Genomic DNA, 15,007 nt, shown 5'->3' on the forward strand with positions numbered 1-15,007 from the left:
GCTGTTGACAGTTCCTGTTGGTTATGCATCCATGGATGTACAGAAATCTCTCACTGGATTACTTTAAAACTGAAGAAAACTTAAAAACATGAAGATTCTTCGGCAACTTCTGGATCTATAAGGAGCATCTTTACTCTCAGGTGGATTGATGATTGACATCAGAGGTAATGGTATTCCCAGGAAGTGTATATTTATATTATTGAATATAAAAATGTGTGCATCATGCCTGTGTGTTCAGGTTTGACTTTAGAGTATAAAGACTCCAAGAAGAAGTACGAATTTTGAAGCAAACGGTGGCTCCCGTTGCGCTCGCGCCCCCCTGGGGAGCTGCGCTTCAGTTTGAAAGCATCTGTTCCTTTAAAAAAAGAAAAAAAAAAAGAAAAAAAAAAGCAGTATGTATCATGTAAGTCATGCCAAACCCACAGTAACAAATTCATTCTCACATTTGCAATATCCTAAATTGACAATGAAGCGAGACGCTTGTAGAGCGGGATACTTACGCAGACTTTGAACGCCTGGAAGGTGTTGTCCAGCAGTAGTATGTTGCACACAACCTGTGTGTGCTGCCTGTCTCGCTCCAGCTCCGTCGCCCGGACATTGTAGGATCTGCCAGCAGGCAAGTGGAAGCGCGCGCTCATCACGCTCCTACCAGGGTCTGCAGCAAGCAAACACACAGCGGAGAGGAGCGAAGGATGAGTGACGGGAACAAGAGGTGAAACAGCCAAAAACATAAAAGACTGAGGCAGGACTATAAAGGGAGCCTCACTGTGTCAATGCTCGTAATGTGCACGTGCTTTATGGCAACATAGGTGAAGAAATGGATTCAGTCCGCAAAAAGGACAATAAGACGATGTACAGTACAACATAATGTATTTTTCTCCCCACTGCCTCAGTGCAGGCAGCCACGCAGCAAGGCAAGCCTGTACAGGCACGGCGAGGCAGCGAAGAGCGACTGCATCATGAGAAAAGAATGTCAATGAGTAGGCAAGCAGGGGATGTGGAAACTACACAGCAGCCCGGCACTAAATCACTCACGAGCTACTATAAAATTCAACGAGGAGAGGAAGAAAAAAAAACGCAGCAAAAGAGCTTCAAATGTGTGCAATCCTCCTCCACGTTTCATTATGACACCACGTGACCGTGTTTGACATTCAAAAGAAGGGAATATGGCATGTGAACCGTCAGCAGAACCAACAATCAGGATATCTAATCCTTCATGTATGCATTCACTCTGCAGCACAACAATGAATAACGATCTTATTATTATCACAGTTATATTGGAATATACTGTGCACAAACACGCAATAGGGTGCTTTTATTGTTTCATGTACATATTTGATCTATTCCTCAAAGGAATAATTCAGCATTTTGGGAAACTTCTTCTGCGGTTTCCACCGGTTGCCTGGCCGTCAGCCTCACATTGATGACAAAAACTCCAGGAAGTTACTGCGCCTGAAGAAATAGTCCAGCACACAACCCACCGCAACATCACGCTGTGCTGCGTTTACACTTTGCTTCTCGTCCAGATTAAACAAATGATATAAATGTTCATTATTGGGTTTTAGAGGTGCTGGCGGGCGGACTGTGTCTCCTCTGAACAGAGCCAGGTTAGCCGAGGTTCCCGTTTTTCATTCTTTGGGCTAAGCTAAGCTAACAGGCTGCTGGCGGTAGCTTTACATTTGGCAAAAGCAAATCAGCGTACCGCCCTTAACGGCAACTAGAATGCTCATGTTATTATCTTACAATAGCGGCTGAGATCTGAGCGACCGTGTGTTTCCCATGTCAGCTCTTCCTGTTTGTGTTGTCCCAGCAGTGTTTTCATTTTGCTTTGATTTTGTTGGGCAACATATGGCGCCGCGCTGGGATTTGTGTCCTCTCTGCCGGCCTCCTGCTTGCTTTCTTTTTTATTCCTTGGTGATCTGTCCTGACAGGAGACATAATAACTCCACAAGGGTCACGGCCCCGTCATCAGGAGCTGCTGTATCTGCAACGATGGCTCTGTGTGAGCGTGTGTGTGTGTGTGTGTGTGTGTGTCCTCTGCATGTCTGAGCAGGTTGTCGCTACACATCAGCACAAACCCCCGTGACCACTGGCAGATGGCGTGCACACACACACACGAATGTATAGCTGAGGAGGCCGCGACTAACGGCAGCAAAAGGCCTCGTCACCTCCAGGACACTCGAGCTCCACTCGCATCCTTAACAGGTGGTTTCAATAAGAGCAGAGTGGAGATCATGAGAGACACACGGCAGAGTTGATGTCGTCATTTCGTAACTGAAGCGCTCACACTTAAGAGAGATGCATCCGTCCGTCTGATTCAGATCAGCAGGCGTCAGCGCTCTCCACCTCTATCGACGCCTTGCATGGGAGGAAACCCAGGCCTGTGTGACACACACCGGGGGCCGCGTTTGTACATTCAGAGGCTCTCACAGGAGATGCTAGTGAGCCGCATTACAGGAAGGGTGGGATCCAGTGGCTGACAGCTAGCAGGTGAAATCCAACCGGGCGTGACGGTGGTCGCGCTGTAGGTCGCCCTGAGAGAAAGGTTTTCCGACTGCCAACAGAACAACCACACACACACACACACACACACACACAGCAGCGCTGTCAGCTCGGTGGAAACGGAACGAACGGACCTGCGAGATGAGCAGAGAGGAGCGCCGAGATCAAGCCATGCAGAAGGAAGGAGGGAAGGAAGGAAGGGAGGAAGGGAGGACAGCCGGAGGGAGGGACGCCATCAGTAGCTCGCGCTGTGGAACAGCTACAGGCTACACAGATGAGGTCTGACACAGAGACTCTCTCTCCACAGGATCCCCTGCTCTCTTCCTGCCATCCAGCTGAAGACTATTTAAAGACAGATCATCTCCGTAGTGCGCAACCATATAAATCATAATTCCCCCCCAAATATAACCTCTGTACGTGACTTGAAAACAGCACTAAAGGTAAATATTGTCAAAATTCTCTGTGAAATACACAGATGCTGTCAAAATACTGTGTTTCGCTGAGCTATACAGTCTGCTTTAGTGCTGCTCCTCTACGTCATGTATAGTCTCCGTTTCGCTGTATTTTGTTTTCAATCCATTATGTCGTCCTCGGTCCTGCTCTGCTGTGTTCTCGTTCTATTGTCTCGTTGTCGTGTTCCATCACAAACGTTCTATCACGTTCTGCTCTGCCGTGTTCCTTTTCAGTCGTGCTCTGCTGAGCTGGACAGGACAGCCACACTCCCCTGAGAGAAGCCTCCGGAACTCCGGAAGCACGCTACCATTATTGCTTCCTGTAGTCAGCAGAGCTTACAAACAGGCAGGAGAGTGTGTGTGTGTGTGTGTGTGTGTGTGTGTGTGTGTGTGTGTGTGTGTGTGTGTGTCTTGACCCCTAAAGCTTCCCCTCAGTGGTGGGCTCCTCTGGCTCTCTCAGCTTATTGCAAACACAGACGGTCCTGGAGCCTTCCCGTCTGTACACAGGAACACACACACACACACACACACACACACACACACACACACACACCCTTCATATGCGCGCACACACACACACACAACACACACACAACACAACACATCCGCTGCACATTCACATACATGCAAATATGTCATCTCACATCCAAATCAGGTCGTGTGTCGCTCCACTGAATCCGGATACATACTTGCAAACAAAAGTTTTCCAAACACTTCCTGCTGAACTATGATTCTCCCAATATGTCTTATTCATACCAACAGAATAAAAGTCTTCAAAAAGGAAAATACTACACGACAGGCAACGTCTTCTCCCGGTTCGTATATGTGGGATGACTAACGAACTTCATCTGCCCCCCCATACGTTTCTATTCATACCGCGAGTTTTCTTCAAAAGACGCGCTATGTATGCATGTCCCTTTGTGCTGCTTTAAAACGACTGAAATAAGAGGCTCACAGCTCGAGATCCCAAAGGAATTATACATCAGCGCTGCACAGCGGAAACTAGGCCACAGCCAAACAGGTGGTCAACTACAGATGTGTGCCAGTGTGTGTGTGCGCAGACAGCTTGTGAATGCTGTGGGTTTTCATAATAAATGATTAAAAAAAAAAAAAATACTTTAAAGCGCCATAGATCTTCCTCTCGTTCTGTGTGAGACATTTCAAAAGGAACACATGAATGAAACCGAGAGGAACGGGAAGCCCGGGATCTCGTCTTAACCTGGAAGAAAAATAAGACTTCCTGTTCCAGATCTTTCCTTCTTCCTGCACCCACCCATCCCTCTTTCTATCTCTCCCTCTTCAGACCCCGACACCCGCCCTCATTGAACTTCACCCGGGTTTCTCCCCCCCTTTCCCTCCCACCACCATTTTTTTTCCTCCACCTACACTCCTCCCTCCCACCACCCCCCAACCCCCATCATCCCTTTAATTCTACTTACGTTATGTAGGGCAACAACAGCAGCAGACAGAGTGCTGTTTCATGTCTGTGCTTGTGTGTGTGTGTGTGTGTGGCTGACGGATTCAAACAAAGCATTTAGAATGCGTCTGTGGGGGGGCAGGTGGGGTGCAACTTAAGGAATGTGGGCAGCGAATGACCCCTGACCTCCTTTAGGGTGAGCCATATGTGGACCTGGCCGATGGTAGAGTCATACAGTGCAGCCGAGGATCCGATCGTCTCTCGAGCATCTCGAGTGTTTGGAGCTCAACAAATTGTCGTTGAGCCAACATCTCAATCTCTGACTGTATCGGAAAACACCTGAAATGAAATCCTGAACTTGTGAGACTGTTGATTTATTTGCTGGTGAAGCTTTAGATCGACGGTTCTACTGTAGAACAGGGTTGATCCAGTCGGCCTCCTGTGGTGTTTACAGAGGGCCGACGCCAGAGTAAACACGATCCAATTGAACACCACGAGGGTCAGACCAGGTGAGTCAATCGGTAAGCTGGGAGGTTAAAGGATCTCGGGAGGCTAAATGGATTGAAACACATTATTTCAGTAGTTCTCAAACTCTATCATGAGCCCTTTATTTACAATATGAGGGTGTTTTTCCTCTGATATATCAGGAAAACATAAAAAAAAAACGGCGTGTTTCTTTACACCCATGACTTTGGCATCATCAGAGTACGCTGTGTGTCTTCAGATCAGGAACTTCGACTTGTCACGGCGGAAAAAAAGCACCGGTGGAATGACATTCCTCTGGCTCGTCAACTACTGGAGTGTCACGCAGCGATGTGGTATTAGTTACAGCTGTGTTTGACAAGGGTGCGACACAACCACAGACGCTAAATGACAGAAACACTCCAGTACAATGACACATTCCAGAGATCTTACAAAAGTCTAGGATTTAATAACAGATCGAAACGAAACCAAAGAGAGAAGCCCCACGAGACTTCTCCTGATAACAGCTTTCCTTTATCCTCGTCCCCCCCCCTCATCTCCTCCTGCCTTTAACTGTCAGCACGGCCTGTGTGAGGCCATTATGCAAATTATAGTCATCAGTGGCAGGCAGAAGCAATCGACTTACACACACAAAACAGAGCCATTCACAAAAACGTAGCACCTGTCACAGAGATTCCCACTGAATTAAAGATACAGATAATGGAGATTTTTCAGGAGCAGCTCCTTTCTGCCCATTCTGGTCTAATATTACTCCTGGACTCACCTCCTTTAGATGCATCTCACATCTTCCTCTCACCATCAGCGTATCCACATCCCCCTCTTCCTCCCCTCGTTAGCTTCCATGCTCTTTGAGTGTCCACTCCAACCTGATCTCTCTCTCTCTCTCTCAAATTGCCATTTTTCTCCGTGTTGGAAGAAACAAAACACTCTTAAGATAGATATATGATATATTCTAAGAAAGGGAAAGAGTTACATCAGGCTTTTACCACTGTATGGAGACTACAGGTGGAGAGACGACTACACTCCCCCTCTGTAAGACGTTCGCTGCCCTCTGGCTAGAAGCACATTCCTCTAATCAATGGGACTTCCACAAAAAACCTTCGCCTCCGGCAAGTGGAATTATTCAAACAGCTGAGGACATTTCATCAGATGGTTTTTACAGTTTTGTGTTTCTCAATCTGCAAGACAACAACATTCAGCTCACATTTAAATAATGGCAAAGGTTGTGGAAAGTAGAGAGTTCGTAAAACAGAGATTTCCAAATAATTCTTTGAAAATATCCACGATAGATTAAGAAACCAACAAACCAGGAATGTCATATTCCCAGTAACGTGCTCAGTGACTGTCCATCACGTCACTCTTAATATTGAAGAATAGAAAACAGTCGCGTCTGACTACATCAACAGCATTATGATCATAACTGCTGCAAGCACCACAGTAACCGCAGTGAACACACGCCCAGCTTCTCTCCCTCGGGCCACGTAAACGCACAGGTTGGCTTCACTTCAGGTTTTGACTTTACAAACGGCACAAATGCCACCGTGGTGGCTGGTTAGCAGTGGTGGAGAAAACCCACATTCTTTTAAGGTTTTCCTTCCCAACATCCTCCGTAAATTCACGAGCACAAAACATAAATGCAAGAAATACAAAATCACGACATTTATCTGTTGTAAAACATACCAGATTATGATCGGTTTCCCAGCACCAGCTTCATGAGACATCCAACGTTAGCGTATAAAATGATTCATTCACAGTGATCAAGTTGTGATGAGCGACGAGAGTCCTTAGAACATTCAACCAACCGTCTGCGGCACACAAGCCGGTTCAATCATTGATTTGTATCACAGCTCACCGTCTACTGCTTTTGTATTTCTCTGAATCATCTCACAGAGCTTTATTCCACCACACCGGTAAGAAACCTGTAGCCACGTATGCAGACAGCAGTGTCGGTGACAGGCTTCTATACGACTGTAGGGGACATTTGTAATGGTGTCCTCAATAAGAAAAAGCAACATTACATAAGTGTCAACTTTACCTAATTAATAACTGCAAAGTGGGAAAAAACGTAAAGGAATTAAAGGAATAAAAAAGCTAAACTGAACACAGATTGGAAACATGAGGGGTGGGACAGTGTTACCTCATTCATACAACAAGAGGCCCTCTCTACAGTAATGTAGACACACACACACGGAAAAACAGCAAGCAGAGAAACAGATGCAGGTTTGATTGAAGCAGCACATTCCCCTGATTTTTCCTTTTTCTGCTGACGCCAGCACTTCTCAATGTTACCGGGGGTCGTGTTCTGAGCACGCTGCAAATTCCCCCCCCCCCCCCCCCCCCCCCGCATCCATCTCAACCCTGCACATTCCTGCCCCACCAGCAGGGAGGCCAGGTGTTCTGCACCATGCACGCACACACACAACTCTGCTACATGGCTGAGGAGCACAGCCACATTTACACCTGACAGAAACAAGTGAATTACGGCCATTATTTCTAGTGACATGCATGTAGACCTTGGACTATTTCTGGGCAACTACAGTGACGAGTTGAGGTGATGCGAGATGAATCGATGGGAATCAAACTTTGACATTTGCCCTCTTTCACCACTACCTTAGCCATCTCCTTGCACCCGCAGTACATGGTGGTATTCTCATGATAATCGATTTATCCGTGTGGTATAAATTCTTTAACCACCGGCTCTCAGCAACTGTGTGTTTAACGGTGTGTGCGATCAATATAAGCAGTCAGTTAATCAGCCTTTCATCACCTGAGTGTAAAAGCTCCCTTGACACAACGCACCGTAAAGAACAAACACACACATGTGCACACGCACAAAAGTATGCATGCATGTGTGTGGGAGAGCTGATGTCGGCTCTTTTGCGTCTTAAATGTTGAAGCTTACAAGAACCGTGTGTGCATGTGTGAATATCTACAGTAACCTGTGGGAGCCAGCATCCACACATATTTCATGCCTAATTCTCCACAGCACAGTCTGTCGAAAGCTAAAAAATAAATCAATATTTGGCTTGAAATCGTGATATTTAGATTTTTGCAGGCGTATAATGTACTTTTTTTTCCGTGTACTTTATCAAACTAGGTCAAAGTGTTAAGTCGGAGTGATTTTCTTGAGCGGTTGCTGAGTCGGGCATCAACGAGCCAAACATTAAATATGACAAAGGAGTTACGCAGCATTAAGCGCTTTGATGGCGATCATGTGAAAGCGGCTTTGGCCTGAATGCGCCACACAGGTCTCACAGTGAAAGAGCCCGATTGTTATGAAGTATGGAACTTTGCTCACGCACTTTTCAGGCCTAATCCGGTAGCAACGTCACCGAGTTTCGGGGAGAAGACAGAATTACTTGTTTTTAGACAAATAACTTCCGTTGAAATAAACCGTGCAGCCTAGGACCAGAATAAATCGTTAGTATAATAATATATAGATAACAAATAGAAAAATACAGCCTTCCTGTACACTGTTTTTGACCCTAAAAAACAATAAATAATTGTGATAAATAACCATGATGTCAATATTGATAAAAATAAAATGTGACTGACATTTTGCCGTGATTTGTGTCAACATTGAAGTAACAAAATCTGTCGAGCGTCTCTTAGAAAAGAGAGAGGATGGCATCACGTGACAAAGTCATGATGACTACATGACTTACTGAATCCCCTGAACCCTCAGGATAACCCTGTATTGCTATTCTTAGAAGCTAGAGATGGTCAGGCCGTGATACTCCAACACTAAACCAATCAGAACTCGTCTCATCAAATTTCAACCCGCCTCGTTCATTATTCGTCTATCTGAGCCTTTTTTTTTTTTTTTCTTTGCAGAGAAATAGAATTCGACCGCGGCTGACATTTAAAACGAGATATCGGCAGAGAGTAGTTGAGGACGGAGTACGAGGAAGAGGCTTTTTTTTCATCAGCCTAATCCTTCAGAGGTAGTAATACAACGGTCATTTTCCAGGAAACTCTGGCGCTTTACTGAAATGTGTCCATATTATCAACGCTGTGCACTCAGGGGAAGGTCGCCTGCTCAGGCACTGAAAATAGATGCCCGATTAATTTTTCACATTTTAAAAATGAGTTCTATTATTGAGCCTATTATTAAATTAGCAGGCCTATTTATACGATGGACATTTAAAAACTAACAAAATGATGGAGAGAGTGTAACACGATATGATATACCGTACAAATGAAAAAATATATGCAAATATATGCAAACACAGCAACCGACGGGAAAGAAAAGAGGCGCGTTAATTCCCTGCCTGGATGCATCCAGAGGATTCCTACCTCTGGCTATAAATGTACAGCGGGTTATGTTAATGCAACATATGCAAACACACATTTGCATTATTACGCAACTGCCTAACCCCGTCCTTCATCCAAGTGTCAATTGAAAGCCGAGTGGTATAAACCCTCAATGTCTAGCAACGCTGTGAGGACAAACCGCTTCAAACTTTGGTCATTTACAACCAGAAATAGAAAAACGTAAATACAAAATCAGTATACACACGCAGGACAAGGTGCTAAAACACAGTCATGCACAACATCTGCTGCTTTAAAACGTCTGAAAATGAATTTTCCAGGTGTCTTTAGCACAAATGTTCACTTCTGTGAGAAATACTTGTGTGTGTGTGTGTGGTGTGTGTGTGTCCACAGATGGGACACACTGCAGGCTTATAATCTGCTCTATTTTGCTTATGAAAGGAATTCTGCATGATGCATAATTCAGGAAACTTGCAGCTCTGCTTCAGTTTCACACCACTCTCTCCCTCTTTGATATTTTGAGAGATTACTGTTGACGTAATTTTGACTTAAAAAGACGGCGATCATCACAAAAAGCAGACATGGTCATCTGCTTGTGACTTACTTCAGAAAGCCCCACAGTTTAATGTATGGGTAGCTGCAGCTCGACGCGCGTTTGGTCTACCACGGAGCTTTTTATGTCACGTTTACGCGTAAGACAGCAGCATGGTTCTGACCCGCTGTGGGTCAAACCTAGAGGTTTCAGTGCAGTCGGGGAGTAATTTTTACATTTTTTGTGCTGCGAGGAAAAACTGTGTGGTTAGCAGCACTGTGAACACTCACGATAGAAGACCTATAAACTATCCAAATATAAAAATCATTCACCTTAATAACCTTAAGGTGGATTAACTGCAAACTATAAACCGCAAAGCTGAACAGCCACAGGCCCTGCTACAACACCGGCAACTCAAAGAGGGGAAGATTTGGAGAGCGGCGCTGATGATTAAACAGTTTGATTGAATGCATTATGTAGCTCATGTAACAAGAAGCATGTGTGTGGGAGAGGTGTTAGGGGACATCTCCGCACCGCCGGTCGTATGAAGAGATGGATGTGGGTGGAACACATTGTGGTTGGTAAACAGGGCCAAAACAGGAAAGCGTGGGCCCTCCTCCTGACGATCACCTCGATGTTTCCACGCTGCTGAAAATAAGGTAAGCTGCCGGTGAAGACAGACTTGAGACACCAATTAGCTGCTTTTGTGCATGTCCTGAGGTATGAAGGCAGAATCCCTTAATCCCCTTCAAGGCCACAGTTTGCTTCATACAAAAATACCAAAAAAGTGCACGCTCAGGTGAACAGCTGATACAAATCTCCCAGCATCACCGGGGTCTTTAAGTATTTCTGCTAGCATCACAGTGCACCATCAAAGTCCTTTTCCATGCCCTGCCTTCCCACACGAGTATGTCTGCATGTACAAATATGTTATCAAAACCTTTTCATTGTTGGAATTTGGAAAGCTATTGCTCCTAGGATGATTATGTGTATTCGGTAGCATCTATCATGTTTAAAGTACCTTGGTAATGTACATGCATAGCACGTTCTTTGAAGCTTTATAAGGTTACATATGTAGGCCAGCACAGTTTATGCATTTGTGGTAGTGTTACCAAGCAGATGGCATTTCCTCTGCAGCGTTGACCTGATATACAGCAACCTCAAACCGGGTTTCACAAACACGGGTTAAACAGCGCTTGATTTAGCCCGTTCTGCATTAATCCGATTTTACAAAAGAACATTAGTGCAACCCCAGAGCCAAGTGGGGGCTTCAATGAACCAGTGAAACAGATTCAACACCAGAGTAACGCTGTTATATCGTAGTATGTCATATATTAGCAATGCACACCGACTGAGCGTGTCTTCATTGGTGATGTTGTAATGTTTGGCTGTGGCGTAACGTTTATTTGTGCAAACATGATTTTATGTGTTTCCCTTTTTTTCATTCCACTAAACATGCAAACGACTAAAGACGCCACAATGTTTGTCAGGTCTTAATGTTCTGGACTCCAATGTCCAGAAATCACTGGACCAGCTTGGACAGTTAAAGTCACAGTTTAAGTACTAGATGAACAATACTTGCTTCTTGACATAATAAAACTCTTTCTGTGAAAATGACTCTTAATTGCATTTGTTTTGTCACCTTGCTCAAGAACACATACACAGCTATGTTTTTTTCTAAAACTATATTATAGTGGTTGTTGTTGTTAGTGTTGGACTTATATCTAAGAGTTCTTATGTTGTTTATAGATAGCTATGACATACAATGTATTGACTCCTCTAAAAATCTATATTGTATTGAAACCCAGCTGGTGGTGCACCAAGATATGCAATACATAAATAAAGGCCAGTCCTCAGCTGTAGCATCAGAAACTGGCCCCGGAATGGCCTGAATAACAAACTATAAAGTAAAATGATTGCCACTGCTCACAGTACTAGCTTAGCTAGTGTTACTCAGTTGCTAGGTTAATGCCTGAGCAAGAGGTGCTAAAATATGCAAGAGATTCATAGTCCTGTAATTAATGTGTCATAGATTAAAGTGTCCAAGAAATGTCATGTATTGTACTCTTGCTGGTCGCTTCCATGCTGGCAAATAGGCTGAGAGGGAGAGAGAGTCAGAGCCAGCCCCCTGCCTCATGCTGAAATCAGAGAAACCACAAGAATGTAACAGCTTCTGTTATTAACCCTCCCTGCTGTCTCGCTGCCTGATAGCCTGCCCCAGAAAACAGCAGCTAGGCAGCCTGTTTCTCCCTCACACACACACACAATCCTGTTCTCAGGTTCTCATTTCTGACACACACAGATTCTCTCAGGGTATGGTTGTCCATTTTGCGCGCTCTTTCTGCACACACAGATACCGTAGTCCTGTATAAGCTTTCTCACACACACACACACACACACACACACACACACACACACACACACACACACACACACACACACACACACACACACACACACACACACACACACACACACACACACACACACACACACACACACACACACACACACAGCAATTTGTTTTTCCAACTGAGAATTGCTGCAAACCCAGAGCTGTCCGACACGTAGTAACATCTAGACCAAGGCCGACAGAAAAAAAAACAAGCTGCTACAGAACATAACTAGCCGGCAGACACACAGTAAAACAGATCAATATATGGAAAAGATTGACCCACTGATACTGTCCAATATATTGAGATTCAGCAACTTGTTGTGTTGCTGATCAATGCTTAAAAATACTTGTTTTCCCATAACTTTGTCCAAAGCGACGTACAACAAGTGCATTTCACAAGACCTTCTTGCATCAAAAGGAAGCTGCAGATAGTTGCATACGTGACGTTCACCGCTGTACGTTTGAGTTAAAGAAGGCTGAACGGACAGGGACAGAGTTTATTGTAGAAATAACTACAATAAGCTAACTTATTAGCTAGTAGTAACACTTTTTAATCTAAAATCGTGTTACATTTCAGCTGTCACTTTAGCCATCTACAGCTACAAGATCTATCCATCGTACCCAATTACCATCATACAGCAAGCTTACATGAGTCCCTGTTTAACTCACACCAATTAAATACTAAGGGTGTACAACACAAGTTTCATCATGATCACTTCGCATTGATGATATTAAATTGATCACTGAATCGATATATTGATCCAAATTGCTGTATCTTTACGCCCCTATTAGCTACAGTCATGTTAGTTAGCCTGCTAAAGTTAGCTGACATTTTATGCTACAGTTAACACTGGACAACTGACGTTAGCTTGCTACGGTTAGCCGACTTAGTATGCTACAGTTAACACAGGACAACTGACGTTAGCGTGCAAAGGTTAGCCGACTTCGTATGCTACAGTTAACACAGGACAACTGACGTTAGCTTGCAAAGGTTAGCCGACTTCGTATGCTACAGTTAACACAGGACAACTGACGTTAGCTTGCAAAGGTTAGGTTACTTATCATGATAAAGTTAACAATGGTCAACAAGCGTTAGCTTGCTACGGTTAGCTGACTTTATTATAGCACATAAGTGTTCTGTTATAAAATGTAGTTGCAGTGTTTCTGTACATGGTTGTTAAATACAACTAAGGGGACTTTGTGAGTAAGCTTGAGAGGATCTTCCCTATCCTCAGGCTTTGAGTTACAGTTGAGAAAGGTTAGGCCCTGATGTCAACAACAGAGCACAGGGAGGTACGTGTGATTGTGTGTGTGTGTGTGTGTGTGTGTGCGTGCGTGCGTGCGTGCGAGAGAGAGCGTGTGTTCCAAGCTCACATGGGCGGACACACCCTCCAAAAAAGCATGCCCATCAGCCTTTGTAACTAGATATCGCATGTTGTCAGTCATTTCCCTCTTGCTTTTTCCACTGCATCATCTCACATGCACTGTGACTACAGTCTAAAACTAAGCAAGCAAGAAACTGAAACTACAAAACACCTTTGTCCTGAACCAGCTGGTCATGTAGACTAGAATTCAAGACCAGTAAGGGTAAAAAGAAAGGACGGATGGATAGAAAACAAGCCCGATAGTGGAGAAATTGGAAGCAGCATGAAATAACAACAGCAGCACGAATGTCTTGTGTTTTTAGACTGCTCTTTATGTCCTTGTTTGAGTTGGATATGGAATCCTTTTGCGCTTCCTCCACACATCTCCAAGCAAAACAGGCAGCAGATAAAACAAGGTTATACCATGTAAACTGTTGATGTTCCAGAAATAACCCCGTCAAATGTCACACAAAAATGTCTGCAAGTCTGAAAAATAGGGCAGGAAACTAAAGGTTTAGAGACATGGTAACCAATGTAACTCTCTCTTAAGTGCTGCTAATTTGCCTATTTCTGACTGGGAGAGATTCATTATTTTAAGTTGGAAACAGGTTCTATAACCCAATAGAAACACGATTGTGAGTAATTTCATCAAGTTTAACTCCCCAACTGGTCACATCTCAACCGGAGATCGAAAAACAATGAAGCTTTGCTGATTCTCATGAGGGGGCGACTGCAGGAAAAGGAGCGCATCCATTTTTGTCCCTGACCCACCGTTCTTAAGCAACTGTGTCCTTTGACCTCCGGAGGTATTCAAGGCTCTTTAAGCAGCTGTTTCAAAAGGCAGACCTGAGGATCTGAAGCTGACACACGCTAAGCTCATGTTGCACAAGCAGCAGGTTATAAAAGGGCACATGGCAATAGGTCCACAAGTCTTTGCTGAGAAAATCTGAACACACCTTTTAGGAAATGGTGTATGGGTGTGTAAATGTACAGAGATGGGCATGTGTTGCTGTGTGTCTTTTGGGGATAGTGGCGAGGATGTTAGCGAAGGAAAGGACAAGCCAAAACACGCACCGGAGCATAACTCTTGAGTAAAGAGTCGGGAGCCAGCTGTACTCACATACCTGAGGAGGGTAAATGTGGGGGGTGGGGCTGCAGTGGAGAGGAGTCCTCCCTTTCAGATGAGAAATGTTCAGGTATAATCATCCAGTGGTGGTTCTATAACAATAAGACACGGAGCAGTGATGGTCTGGAAAGGACTGATCTCATCATCTTGCCCCCTCAGTTTGCACCTGAATGACTTGCTCTTGTTTTAGACACTCAACGCAGGCTAAGAATATGCAAAACACCACAAATGAATGTCATATTGTCCCATTGGGTTGCAAGTGTTACGCCTGTTACACAGATCAAGCACACTCGACATCAGTTGCATTTCGTTGCTGAAGTTTGCACACACACGTTTTGAGCATTTGAACACACACCTCGTGACTCATGTTGTATCAGACCCGACAGCATTAGTGGAAGTTCGATTAGATGATGTTCAGCGACCAATAGCAGTGCTGACTGATCAGTAACCAGTACAATACTTAA

At 44.5% G+C, this 15,007-nt stretch overlaps 1 protein-coding gene across 2 annotated transcripts in view; it reads right to left on the bottom strand.

The window, feature by feature from the left end:
* Positions 1 to 15,007, bottom strand: part of ptpn4a (protein tyrosine phosphatase non-receptor type 4a) — a 55,457-nt gene that overhangs the window by 35,122 nt on the left and 5,328 nt on the right. For both annotated transcript variants that reach the window (XM_079277014.1, XM_079277013.1), the window contains exon 2: positions 501 to 655. In XM_079277014.1, coding sequence (XP_079133140.1) covers positions 501 to 638 — 138 coding nt within the window. In that variant the 5' untranslated portion in view covers positions 639 to 655. The remainder of the gene's footprint in view (positions 1 to 500; positions 656 to 15,007) is intronic.

Source organism: Melanostigma gelatinosum (assembly GCF_949748355.1).
Source record: "Melanostigma gelatinosum genome assembly, chromosome: 10".
In the NCBI taxonomy this organism is placed as follows: Eukaryota; Metazoa; Chordata; class Actinopteri; order Perciformes; family Zoarcidae; genus Melanostigma; species Melanostigma gelatinosum.